The sequence below is a fragment of the Pteropus alecto genome, unplaced genomic scaffold (assembly GCF_000325575.1).
Source record: "Pteropus alecto unplaced genomic scaffold, ASM32557v1 scaffold60, whole genome shotgun sequence".
NCBI classification, from domain to species: Eukaryota; Metazoa; Chordata; class Mammalia; order Chiroptera; family Pteropodidae; genus Pteropus; species Pteropus alecto.
Window position 1 is genome coordinate 861,450 of NW_006430726.1, and position 11,741 is coordinate 873,190.

The 11,741-nt window shown below is 58.2% G+C and overlaps 1 protein-coding gene across 1 annotated transcript in view; it reads right to left on the reverse strand.

Annotated features, from left to right (window-relative positions):
• Positions 1-10,601, reverse strand: part of KLHL25 (kelch like family member 25) — a 15,446-nt gene extending 4,845 nt beyond the window's left edge. The window contains exon 1 of the mRNA XM_025049708.1: positions 1-10,601. Coding sequence (XP_024905476.1) covers positions 1-77 — 77 coding nt within the window. The 5' untranslated portion in view covers positions 78-10,601.
• Positions 10,602-11,741: the final 1,140 nt, after the last annotated feature.

An 11,741-nucleotide genomic window follows, 5' to 3' on the forward strand; every position in this document is an offset into this window, starting at 1 on the left:
GCCTGGGGGAACAGGTGGATTGTCATGGACCCCGTGCTGCCCCGCGGCTTGCGGGTCTCGTGGACGCTGACCGACATGCTGGGCCAACCTGCGGGGGACGGAGCCACAGGTGAGAGGGGCGGCCCCGCACGGGCTGTGGGGCGCAGGCCCCGGTTCCCTGCCCCCTCCCCGCCCAGCTCCACCCCTTCTGTCACCGGCCATGTCCTCAGGGACAGTGTCTTGGGGACAGTGCCAGTGGAGGAGGCTGGCTTTCACCCCTGCCCTGCGCAAGCTGGTTCTGTTCTCCTGAATTTAGATCGGCTCTGAAACCAAACGTCTCCGTCCTGAATATGAGCCACCCCTGGGTGCTGGGCAGCTTCACGCTGTGCAGCCTCCCAGCCTCCCGAGGTCATGAGACCGTGCAAAGGGGGCCTCTGGCCTGGTCAAGCCTACGTCAGGGCAGCGCTGTGCAGCGTGTGCCCCCAACCGCATTCCAGCCCATGGGGACACTGTTCTTGTGTCCCCATTCCACATCAGGGGCAGCCAAGCCTCGGAGAGGCAAAGTCAGAGAGAGTCCCGTGTGGGCTGTCCGGCTCCAGGCCCAGCCTCTCCCTTCCACTGGCCCAAGGAGACTCACTCCTGCAGGGAAACTCGAAACCACGTTCCCAAGACCGGCACGCCCGTGGTCCCTGTGGGTCCCGTCTTGAGCTGGGCTCCACGCCACGTTGGCCAGACCCCGCCCTCACCCAAGCGCTCAGTATAGACACATTCTCAACATGCAGGGGCCTCCAGAGGTCTCTTGACCAGTGGCTCAACCCAGGTCCCAACAGGAAGCCAAGACAAAGGCCCGGGTGACAGCAGGACATGCTGAATATTGAAGCAACCCAGATTCACCTCAGCCAGAGCAGCAGACAGCCTGCAGCCATCAGAGCCTCCCCCGTCCCGGCGAGCACTTCCAGGCTCCTGGGCCCCAGCGAGTGCCTCCCCACATTCCCCTGTCCGCCCTCCTCTGCCCAGCTTGGGTCCTTGTGAGCAGACGAGATGCCGACTCGACACCTGCTTGAATTTTGGGGGATTCCAAAGCACTTTAAGGTTCAGTCGATGGCATGACATAGGACCCCATTGCAGTGCTGTGGAAACGAGGCTCAACCAACAGGCAAGAGAAATAACACATTTTGAGAAAAAGTGGCCCCAGAGCAAACTGAATTTAGCATCTCGACCCCAAGTCTGTGCTGCCTTCCTCCTGCTGGTAATGAGGCAACAACACACACACGCAAAACCCAACCGCCTTTTTTCATTTTTAATTTTCAAAAGCACATAACTCCCCCCTCCCCACTCCAAGTCAGTTTTCGACTTAGGCGATGACCTGGTGAAGGAAGGAAGGAAGGAAGGAAGGAAGCGATTTCGTGTCTCAGTGACGGTGCAGACGGGAGTCCAAGTGCACTGCTGGTGTGCTCGCTCGCCCTCGCCCCTCCCCCAGCAAAGAACCAGGCGCCCCACGCTGGCGTGATCAGAGCTGCCTGGGCATGGCCCTCATCCGGGCGGGCAAGGCACATGGGCAGGCCTGGCCTTGCCATTCTGGCCATCAAGCTCCAGGAACCGCGGGCCACTGGGCCGTGGGGTTAAGAGGCTGGCCCTCAGGGGAGCGGCTGGTGAGTGCAGGACCCCAGGGCCGGGCTGTGTCGTGTTCCCCACTCCACCAGTGGCCCCGAGGCCCCGCTCCCCACTGCACCTCAGTTTTCCCTTCTATAATGCACGTCCCTATCCTGCTCAGGCCTCTGAGAGGCCCTCTCTCGTTGGCAGTTATTTACAGGGCACAATCTCTTGGTCTGGCCCTGGGACTTGGCGTCAGAGACGAGAGGCTGCACTGGCCTGGCCTGCAGGATGTGCACCCCCTTCGCCCCCATTCCGGATTGCCCAATCTGAAATCTGGACCTGCAACACATTTCCCCAAATCTTGCTGTGATTGCTACATCCTCATTCTGGCTTCCGTCACTCAATCGCCAGACACTTTACAAAACGTGGCCTTTTTCCAGGTGACACCATCCATCCCGTGTCCACTGTGCCCAGGCCGTTCATGACGTGGCCTCTGGACTGTGCGCCACGTTGGGGGACGGCTCAGAGGACTCCCAGGTCAGGGCCGTGACGCTGAGGCTTGGTCTCAAGTTCCATCCCTGAGCACCTCACTGCACCTGCTCCCGCCCCACCCCGAGCCCAGCCAGGGGGCCGGGCCGTTTCTCGTCTTGAACTGAACGCGGCCCTGAACGCTTCGGCTTGGACACCCGTCTGTGGTGTCACGCTCCTCTTGGATTCTTTTCTACAGACAGCCCAAGATGGCGTGGCAGCTACCTGCCTTATTAACCACAGCCGTGTAATCAGGATGTCAGCAGTACCTATTCCTGGGGGCGTGGGCTTCGTGGCTGCCCAGAGGGCCTGGCCCCAGGCGGGCCAGAGCAGACCGACCCTTCCTTTCCCACACAGTCATGCCAGGCAGAGGCGCTCTGCAGTGTCCTGGCCCCGTGCAGCACACTTTCCTCCTTCCTCGTCCTCCTCGGGAGTGCCAGGTCCCCTCGAGGCAGCTGGCACTAGGGCTGCGGGGTTCAGGCTGGACTCCGCCTCCACTCAGGTGCTGCTGGCAGGGCTGCCCTGCGAGGCATCTAGGGATTCTCTCTGGAGGGGGCGAAGGCGGACACCCAGGACGAAGACAGACAGCAGAAAGCAGGGCAGACCCACGCACAGCAGCCTCGTTTGCCCTGAGAATGAGGCCAAGCGGTGCCCTCCCTCAGGCCAAGGCTGCTTGGGCAACCCCGGGCCTGGAGCTGGCTGCCGTCTCCCTCGGCAACACGACGCCTGCCTGCTGAGGCCAATGCCGCGCACAGGCATAGAGCCAGGCCACAGCCAAGCCGGTTTCCATCCTGACGGCTGGCTGCCCGCCTGGACACCTGACTCCAATGCTGAGGGCACCCAACTCAAATGCTCGCCCCGCTGCCTTCCAGACTCACAGAAGGTGAGACGCTGCCAGGGTGGTTGCAACAATGAACACTTGGTGACACTCAGCTTCACATGAGCCAGCAACAATGCCTCTTCCTGCTTGCCGTGATCCCCTGGCTGTCCTCAGGAACCAACGACCCTCCTCCACTCCAGCCTGCTGAGACGCTGGATGTGAGGATGGGCATCTGGCCCTGTCTAGCCAAATCAGCTCATCGCGGGGCCCCAGGGGTTGGCTGCACATGACCCAGGCCTGCCAACCAGCCTGTGCCATCCTTCCAGCCACCGCGATGCGCCTGACACCTAAGGGAGGCCAAGGAGACTCGTCCACAATGTTTCCCGAACTTCAGAGCATGGAGCAGGCTCCGTCCTCGGGGCTGCTGACAGGGCTGGACCAAGGCCAGGAGCAGGGCCCCTGGTCCCTGCTGAGCCTAAGCCCGTCTGCCCCTAGGCTTCCTTTTTGCCAGTTTGAGAGGGGTTTCTGTCACTTGCCACCAAGAGTGACAGCTAGTACAGGGAGTCACCAAGACATCAGTACCCAGTTTTGGTGACCCGGGGCTGCTCACCTTTCCACCTGCAGAGAGGCCACCAGTGATCTTCAGTGCTCAGTACCAGTGACACACCCAGCCCTGTGCAGGGGCTGTGGGGTAAAAAGAGCACAGGATGGAGGTGCACGGTAGGAAACGGGGGGGTGGGGCTGGGAGCATTCGAGAGCGTGCAAAGTCAGGTCTGCCCAGCTGGCTCTGGAAGCTTCTGTCTGCAGCCCATGCCTCTGGGGGCACTATTTTGATTACCTAAGCATCATCCTGGCTTTGATGGATTTAAGGCACAGGATGTAACTGCATGACACTGCTGTGCTCTAGGCTGGCGAGTCAGCGTCTTCCTAAGAGGGACTGACGGACCTCAGACAACACCTTGGCTCCCCACGCTGCCATCCTTACCTGCAGGAAGAGCACCAGAGAGCTGTGTGCCAGCTCACTTCTCTTACCAGCCTTGGAATGTTGACTAAGTGCACAAGGAAACAAAGCAGCTGTGGGGCAAGGCCTTCAGAAAGCACTGTCCATGCTCCCCGAAGATGCTAGCAGATTCTAGCAACTAGAAGTGAAAGGCGTCCGTCCTGAGAGGAAGGGCACCACGGACGATGTGGTGTGGCTGCTCTCGGTGTGGCCCGATCCCCGTTGGGCTGTAGCACCCTCACCCCAAATTCCTCCACCAGCCAGGAGTCAGCGATCCCCAAAATGAGGGAGTCAGCTCCACAATTCTTCGCTAGAGGCTGGAGGGAGCAGGAGAGGCCCAGGGCCCAGCTGGTGGGTTCCCGGTAACGCGGCTCCCAGTCACTCATTCATCGCGAGTTTTCCACGCAGTTCCCACGTGCCAGGTGCCAGCCTGGGAGACGGTGACTGACAGACAAGGCTCCTGCTCCTGTACAGCTGTCCTCCAGGGTTGGTGGCATTGGGATACAGACCCGTGATGAGGGAACAAACCAGTGAAGAAGACACCATCACTTCCTGGAAGTTCTACGATTAAATTAAAAGAGCAGCAAGACACAGGGCGTGACGAGAAGCCAGTGGGCTCATGCAGGCTCGTGAAGGGGACGTGTGAGCTGGAACTAAGTGAGGAGCTGGAGCCAGGATGTGACGACGGGCGGTGGGGGCCGGGGGGTCCCAGGTGGAGCAGCAGCAAGTGCAAAGGACGGGTGGAAACGAGGCCGGTCCATTCAGGGAAGAGAAAGGCCAGAGTGACCGGCAGGGACGGGCCCACAGGAGGCCAGTGGGGCGGGATAAAGATGGCCACACATCCTGTGACAGCCTCCCGCTGAGAGGTGGGGTCTCTGCCCCTTCCCCTGGAATCTGAGCGGGGTCGGGGCCCAGGCCTTCAGAGGTTGACAGCGTCCCCTCTCTCTCGCAGCCCTCACTCAACGGGAAGCCAGCCATGTTATCTGAAGCCAGTCATGAGCCTGTCACACTGTGAGGCGGCTCAACCCACCACGTGGCCGAGGGCACGGCCCGGTCATTCCCCCACTGTCCCAGCTCTCTGAGCCCAGGCGAGTGAAGAATTCGCCCTAGACATTCCAGCCACAGCAGATGGACACCAGCCAGCAGTTAGAACTGGGGCCCCAGACACAGGACCCCAGAGGTCACAGAGGTCACAGATCACCCCATCTGAAAACCTGAGACAAATCCTGACTGAGCACCTTCAAGCTATGCTGAGGGCTGAAAAAAAAAAACAAGCGCCTAGATGGCACAGTCTTCTCTCTCGGACCGGGCGACACACATCATGCAAAAGCTGTGCAGAAGCTAACGTGCAAATAAGGGGCGAGAGGCCAGGAGGGGAGAGGCAGCAAGCAGCCGGGGCTGCTGCTCGCGGGGTGTTCTGCTCCGGCTGTACTGACAGGACCTTGACAAAGCATCACCGAGAAAAGGTGGGTTGATTCTTCAGAGCCCCCGAAGCCAGCTGAGCCATTGCCATGTGAGCTCGGGAAAGTTAATTCGCCTCCCTGGGTCTGTTTTTTCAATAAAGTGATGATGAAAACCGCCGCTCCTTCATAGGGCCGTTGTGAGATTTAAAGGAGACAGGAAGCGATGAGCATTTGGAACAGCCTGGACCTGTCGCGCTGACTCGCTCGGCTGTTTTATCCGTGGCTGCTGTCATCACTGCTGTCACCGAATAAAGAGCACAGCGGACATTCTGACCCTCGCTCCGTCCCCAACCACCACCTTGAACAAGGGGGATTTTCAGTGTCTACCCTACTCATTTCTAAGTTGTTTGATTTCCTCATGAGTACGTCGCATTTTTATAAACAGGAAAAACGCTAAAGGCTTTTGTCGAGCCCGCCGGACCCGGGTCACTCCTGGAGCTGTGATGATGAGGGGCGCAGGCACTGCCCGTCCACATCACACCCACGCAGGGCCGGAAGTGGACCAGCCACTCCCCAGGACCAGCAGACACGCCGTGACGCCTCGGCTCACGTGCCCGTCCCGACCCCCCGAGGCCGGGGGCACCTCGTCCCAGATTCCACGGGGTGCAGGAGCAGCCATCCTGCCAATTTCCCGTGTAACACAAACTAAGCACCCTGACTAAGCAGAAATATCTAATTGTCAATTGAAAGGAAAATCAGTGTGACTGCTGTAACTGAATCAGAGCCACTGATCGTTCCAGATAGAAGTGAATTATCAGACAATGGGGCTTTTCTCTAGATAGTTCTGCCTTTCGATGGCCCTTTCTTTAAAAAAAAAAAAAATTATGTAATTTATTCAAAAATGAAATGTGCCATTTTTAATTTAAAAGGCAACACAGGGGAACTGTTTCCTGCTGTGTATTTATTCTGATTTTGTTTTCCAGCTTTTCATTGTGAGAGTTCAAACCTGCAGTAAGTAGTTGCACGAGTTGTGCCACACGTGCCTTCTGCTCTCCTGTGGTCAGTCTGCTGGTGGCTGCTTCGTCCCACCCCAGCCCTCGGCCTTACCCCATCTTTGCTTCACCTCAGCCCCCATCTCTCCTGCAAGGGCTGGCCACGAGGGTGGTTCTAGAACAGAGTGCGACTCGGAACGGTGAGGGTGTTGCTCCACACACCGCTCGGTAATAAATGGGTTCCTCTTCAGTAACGAAATGTCCCTGAATCAGATAACTCCCTGTGATGGGCGGAGGTGCGGGCGGGGGGAGGGCAGAATCCCAACCCTTCCATACCGTCTGACAGAGCACACTGTGAGACAAGCTGGTGCCCACCTGCTGTGCTCAGGTCATGATCCACAGTGCCCCCGTGCCCCCCGCCCACACACACCCAGAGTCCCAGCCGGGCGGTGAGTCCTGAGGAGACCCTCCACGTGGCCCACCCATCCCCCTCTGCAGCCCAAGCCGGGAAGGGGAAGGGAGGTCCCAGCAGACCCAGGAGGGCTGGCAGACGCTTCAGTGCCTTCCCCATCTTCCAGCTTTTTAATGGCCCCACATGTGGACCACATGTACCACTTCAGCTTCCATGATTGACAGCCGAGTCCCAGGCTGACTGCAGCCTCCGGTGGTCGGGGACCAGGGCTAATACTGCAGGTTGACAGATGCTGTGGAGATGGACACCAGCTCCACTGCTGTGGACACGTCACTCCCACGGCTCAGGCGCTGCACTGTGCTGGCCTTGCCCAGAGCAACAGACTCTGCTTTCCCAGAGAGGGCATGGGTGGGAGGTGAGGGGTCAAGGCCCACTGAGCGATGCAGCAACACTTGTTGCAAATCATCAGTAGGGAGTGTGGAGCTGGGAGGGGAGCCAACTCAAACACATGACTACCACGGACCTATACTGCGCTGGGCATCGCACGCTAAGGTTTAATCCTCACTACCAAGCCTGCCATGGCTGTGACCGCTGATCAGGGTGGGCTAGGTTACGCCACAGCAACACACACCCTCACACCCGCACGGCATGCACGGTGGGCGGGGGCGGGGGGGTATGTGTGTCACCACCGTCACTCCCAGGAACCACGCTGACAAAGCAGCCGCCATGCCAAAGGGAAAGGAGCACTCTGGGGACTGTGGCCTGGAAGGACATGCACCACTTCTGTTCCCGTCTCGGGCCAAAACCCGTCACATGGCTCCACTCGCCCATGAGCGCACGGGCCGTGCGACCCGACCACACGTCCCGGTATTTCTGTAATTCGCGGAGAGCAGCAGCTTGGAGATTAATGGTAATAACAGCACTACTAAGAACAGTGACCGAGTACTGACTCTGTGCTAGACACTGCTCCGACTGCTTTCCGCACGGGCCCATCTCATCCCCACCACAGCCACAGGTACCGTGACTGTCTGCATTTTACAGGTTAGGACACTGGACCGGGAGACATGAGCAGTTGGCTCCCGCCCCTGCACTGCGTGAGCCCCATGTCACAAGGCTGGGGCAAGGGTGGCATTCAGCCCCGGGGCTCACAAGCCCAGCCAGGACGCAGCAACACTTGAGCTCTGGATGCCGGATGCCACCGCCACGGCTTTCTAGAAAAAAAGCTCCCTCGTCTCGTTGGCCCTCACTCCCGCCCAGACAATCTGAGTGGGCAGGCAGCTGGCGCATCCTGGGGTTTGAAGGCGCAAAGCTTCTCTTACCTAAATTAGGAAATTAATTCCATTCCGCCTAGATTGATGTGTGGTCAGCTTCTCCCTGGGGGCCCAACAGGAGCAGGTAGAAAATGAGCAAGGCTTTTTTTTTCCGTCCTGTCCTTGCATCTCCTCTGACAAATCAGCTGACAGTGGAGAGTGTCTTCTTGGCAGACAAAGGCGGCAGCAGACATTCTCCCACGGCCTGCTCAGTGCCTGCCTCTTTGGGGGAGGAGCCAGCCAACTGGTCTAGAGACTGCAGGAGGCAGGGGCGTCCTGCAATCTCTTCCTGGGCCCCCTTCAAGACCCCTCTTGCTCTTAGGAGCTCTGTCCTTCTCTCTTCTCAGAGGTGGCCCTGGACACTGCACAGGCTAGGTCCTTCTCCATCTGTCCTGAGGAGTGGGGTTACCCGAAGTGCTCCCAGACCTGGTGCCCAGCTCCTACCCAAGACCAGCCAGGGCGACTTAGGGAAATGAGTTACCCACATGCAGCCTTTCTTGGGGCCCAGCTTGGTTCTTCCTTGACCCGGTCGTCTGGCTTCACCAGCCCCTCATCCCCGGGCACACCCAGTACCTGCGGGCCCTCCACGTGGGTGTGCCAAACACAGTGGACAGAGGCAGGGAGCTGAGGGAGGAGAGTCCTGTCCCCCTTGAGTCACCGGAAAATTCTATCTCAGCTTCCACTCAGCAAGAGAGGAAAAGAAACTGGAAGCTGGTTTACCACGCCTCTCTCACTCTACAGGTGGAAAAAATTAGGGCCTCGAGAGGGACAGTGACTTGCCCAAGGCCCCACAACACACGTCAGAGGCAGAGCTGGAACTAGACCTCTAGCCTCCTGACTTCTAATTCAGCTCCTCTGTACTCTGTTGGCTGCTTCTCAATCTCAAATTCTTCCTGCCCACAAGGTCTAAGCAAGCAACTCGAGCCTTAAAAAACTACTTAACATCTGAGGCTGCAAGAACTTTTGAGATTTTACAGCAAAACTTTCATAGAAGCATCGTACAGAGAAGCATCCACCCATTTTACAGAAGAGGAAGTGGAGGCCCATCGAGGGAAGGGGACCTACATGAAGTCAGGTGGGGCAGACAGGATGCCCAGACCCCCACTTAAGAGGTCTTTCTGCCCACAGGTCCTAACTATGAGGGTCCCAACGGTGGCATGGTGAAGAGGTGGACCGCAGTCACACTGAAGCGAGGTATGGCCCAGAAAGCCTCGTCCAGACTCAACACTATCCGGGGTGCTGGAGATCATCGTTGCGGGTGGGGAAGAATGGTGGGGAAGATTTTTATATATTTGCAGAAAACACAGTGAAATTTCCCAACTAAACTAAATTTCTCAGACCACAGATTTGGCACTTTTACAAACAGGTCAATGAGCCACAAAAACCTACCCTTTTTCATCCAAAATGTCACTGACAGGGCTTGGGAGGGGGCAGTGGTGGGTGGAGGTGGCCGACGCCCCAGGTGAGGTCTGGTCACACACACACAGGCAGCATCTGAACCCAAGTCCAGTTCCCAGGCCCATGTTCTCTCCTCTGACCTTGTGCTGAAGAGACCTAGCGAGCCCTCCCTTCCCTGAGCCTTCTCTGGACCCCCGCCTCCTAACAGCTGAAGGACCTGGAGTCAGTCTGGCAAGGTGAGTGCCTGAGGTTGGCAGGTATCAGCTTTCGCTACCTTTAGATGGGGATGGGGCAGTGCTGCTCAGGGCCCTGGTGGTCCAGGAAAGGGGGTGGCACCGGCTGTGAACACTGGGCTGAATTCCCTCACCTAGGGGCAGACCCAGAATAATAAGGGGGAAGGAAGTCCTGCTGAGATGCTGGGAGGAAAAGCTGGGGGTGCATGCGTTCTCCCCAACCCACCCTCCCCAACCGCACCCCAAGGTGTCCCAACTAAGTGCTTTCCATCTGGGAAAACGCTAAAACAGCCATGGCTGCCTAAGGCAATTCAATTATGAAATTTACCACGTTAGATGAAAACCAGCACCTCAATCAGCCAATTCATTTGCTTGTGTCTGGCCACTCTGTTTTCTAGAGCCAGCTCAGCCCAGCCCAGCCCGCCCCATCTCTGGCCAGGCCACACCCACACTTCAGACTGGTCCAGAGGGACTAAGGGCTCAGGCAGTGGGCTGGTCTTTGGGGCTGATAGGGTGGGTTCTCCCAGGACCCTCTGAGCAGAAAGGCTGCATCCAGCAGCCATCCATCTTCCTGGGATTCTGGGAATGCTGACTCCACAGGCCAGACCAGCACAATTCCCGGGGGACCCTCCCGGCGGCTCCTGCCCGCATCCCCCCCAACCTCGACTTAAGGTCGGCCTTGCATTTGCCCCTGGGAGCAGTGTGAGCGGGCAGTGGGAGAAGGCAGCGACCCAGGGCCTGGAATCTGGACCCTGGCTGCCTTTCTCATCACGACCTAGTCGAGCATCCTCCTCCAGAAGCCTTCACCACCTACGGCCCTCTTCTGTCCCCTCAGCTCCCACTGCTGCCCTGTCACCGAGGAACTACGCACACCTCCACATGTCGGGACCCCAATCCACGTGCCAGCACACCCTCACCTAGGAGCTCCCTGAAGGCAGGGTCCCAGTAATCCACCGAGGAACTACGCACACCTCCACATGTCAGGACCCCTAATCCACGTGCCAGCACGCCCTCACCTAGGAGCTCCCTGAAGGCAGGGTCCCAGTCAGTACCCCTCCAACAGTTAATGAAAGAATGAACGTTTAAACCACCCACTAAGGAACACTCCCGCACGCATCCCAGTTGCAGACGGGAAGACCCTTTCACGGCAGACCACGTGCTCCCAGGACTGGGCGATCTCCTTTCTCCCTGTGCTCCTCTCCCCACGCTGGGTGCCTGCAGCTTTAAAATGCTATTAAGGGGCATATGGAGTGTGCAACTCAGCCACAGGTCCTCTCTCTGCACCACAAACAAATCCGGCTGCCGCCTGAGCCCCAGGGAGGGGGTTTCTACCATTTCCCTGGACCTGCCTTTTCACAGCCTCCCCGGAATCACTTCCTGACAAATGCAATGACTTGAGTCAGAGATCGCTGCTGCGCCTGAAAGCTGACTGACTCCATCAGTCTCCACAGGCACAGCCTGGGGACCCAAGGATGCCTGGTGTTAGAAGGACATCACGTCTTGCCCCTGGTGGGGTGGCCCTTGTGTCTGACTTTTCCCCAGGCCCCAGATGCTAGCCTTCGCCAACATTCCCTAGGCACCTAACAGCACACCTGGGCTCACTGAGCGTTAGTCCCATCTGTAAACGAGGAGACTGAGGGCAGGGGTCCCAAGGGGCCTGACTCAAATCACAGTCACCAGAGTCTGGTTTGTGATAAGAGGGTTCCTGCCTCCCTTCCCAGTGCCCCTGGCAACTCCCCTCTCTCTGTCCCACCCCCAGAGTGCCTAAAGGCTCCGACACCTGGCTTCTCTGTCCTGACCGACCACCAGGAAGGGCCTAAGCCCGGGAGCCTTCCCTGGCTCACAGCCACCCAGCAGGACCCAAGGACCTTCAGGGGCCTGGGTCTGCCCCCCCCCCAACCCCTATGATCGTGTCTCTAAGATTTTTTTTTTTTTTGTGCTCATAAACTACATGAAACGTGGCAGTTCTGTCTGAAGAAGCAGCACAAAAAAGTGGTGGCCCTAAGGGGACAGTCTCCGAAGGGAAAAGCTTATCCAGCGACGACTAGGAGGGTAAAAAGCAGGGTTAGG